Source organism: Diceros bicornis, chromosome 4 (genome assembly GCF_020826845.1).
Source record: "Diceros bicornis minor isolate mBicDic1 chromosome 4, mDicBic1.mat.cur, whole genome shotgun sequence".
In the NCBI taxonomy this organism is placed as follows: Eukaryota; Metazoa; Chordata; class Mammalia; order Perissodactyla; family Rhinocerotidae; genus Diceros; species Diceros bicornis.
In genome coordinates, this window is record NC_080743.1 from 43,159,122 (window position 1) to 43,160,506 (window position 1,385).

At 59.8% G+C, this 1,385-nt stretch overlaps 1 protein-coding gene across 1 annotated transcript; it reads left to right on the forward strand.

Annotated features, from left to right (window-relative positions):
• The first annotated feature begins 229 nt into the window (after nucleotides 1-229).
• Nucleotides 230-790, forward strand: UBL4B (ubiquitin like 4B). Its single transcript, XM_058536013.1, has one exon. The coding sequence runs from the start codon at nucleotides 230-232 to the stop codon at nucleotides 788-790; it is 561 nt and encodes a 186-aa protein (XP_058391996.1).
• Nucleotides 791-1,385: the final 595 nt, after the last annotated feature.

The window sequence follows — 1,385 nt, forward strand, 5'->3', positions numbered from 1 at the left end:
GGAGGAAAGGTGCTCTGTGCCCAAGATGTCCCTCTAATTCTTCCCGAAAGCCCTGCTCTGAAAGTGAGCCCTCCAGCAGCATTGTGACATCACTGTGCATCAGCCAATGGCTGCCGACCGGGGCTGGGCTCTTGGCCTCCTGGGACCATTGTCCTGGCTTTCCATTGACAGGGAGAAGCCACCTTCTCCTGTAGGGCCCCTTAACCCTCGGGCAGCTGCCAGAGCATGGATGCCTCCTGATTCCGCCCTCTGCCCGATGTTCCTCACGGTCAAGCTCCTCCTTGGCCGGAGATGCAGCCTGAAGGTGTCGGGGCAGGAGAGCGTGGCCATGCTCAAGAAGCTGGTGTCGAAGCGGCTGCAGGTGCCAGAGGAGCAGCAGCACCTGCTCTTCCGCGGCCAGCTTCTGGCCGATGACAAGCATCTCTCCGACTACTGCATCGGGCCCAATGCCTCCATCAATGTCATCGTGCGGCCTCTGGAGAAGACGGCGCCCCAGGAGGCCCACCAGTCCCAGGCCCTGTGGCACCATCTGGGCCAGGTCTTAGCCAAACACTTTGGGGCCCAGGATGCCAAGGCAGTGCTGCAGCTGATGAGGCAGGAGCATGAGGAGCGACTGCAGAAGATAAGCCTGGGGGACCTGGAGCAGCTGGCACGGTACCTCCTGACCGAGGAGCCACTAGTGGAGCCCCCAGGGGAGAGGGAGCCTGAGGCCACAACCTCAGAGCCCCGAGACCAGGAGGAGGAGGAGGAGGAGGAGGAGGCGGCGGCGGCGGAGGAGGCTGATCAGTAAACTGCGTGTCCTACTTGTTTGCATGCTCAGATTCGCCAGCCTCATCCTTATGTGTTCCCTGACGAGTCCGTACTGGTTCCTGTGATGTAGATACATCCTCACCCCTTTGTGAAACTTCAGAGCAACTGGACCCCTCTGTCGTCTCTTGGGCCTGTGGTTCCCCATGTGAAACACAGAATGAGTCCACCGCCATCACCATCCCCTAGAAGGAGTTTGATTGCCCCATGGGCAGCCCGGAAGGGGCTGGGCACCTGTGCCTGAGCATGCCCAGCAACCCCCCAGGGGGTCAGCAAACATCCAGGCTCGGAGTTTCCATAGTTCTAGACAGACCCTCTTTCTCCTTTGGGACAGAAAGACAGACAATGTGAGTTCATTTTCCTCCATCCTCACGCCATGGCGTCTACCCCCAAGACCACCGACAGCCAAGAGATGAGGAATGTCAGGTAGCTTCCCCTTGCCCTCCGGGTGAGGCTGTCCCTGCTGTCTGCCTGTTGCTGTTTCCACGACTTAAGGGACAGGGACAACAGAAGCAGGAGTGGGAGGAGAGCACCTCCTGTGTGCTAGGCCTGGGGCTCTCAGGGAGACACACACAGAC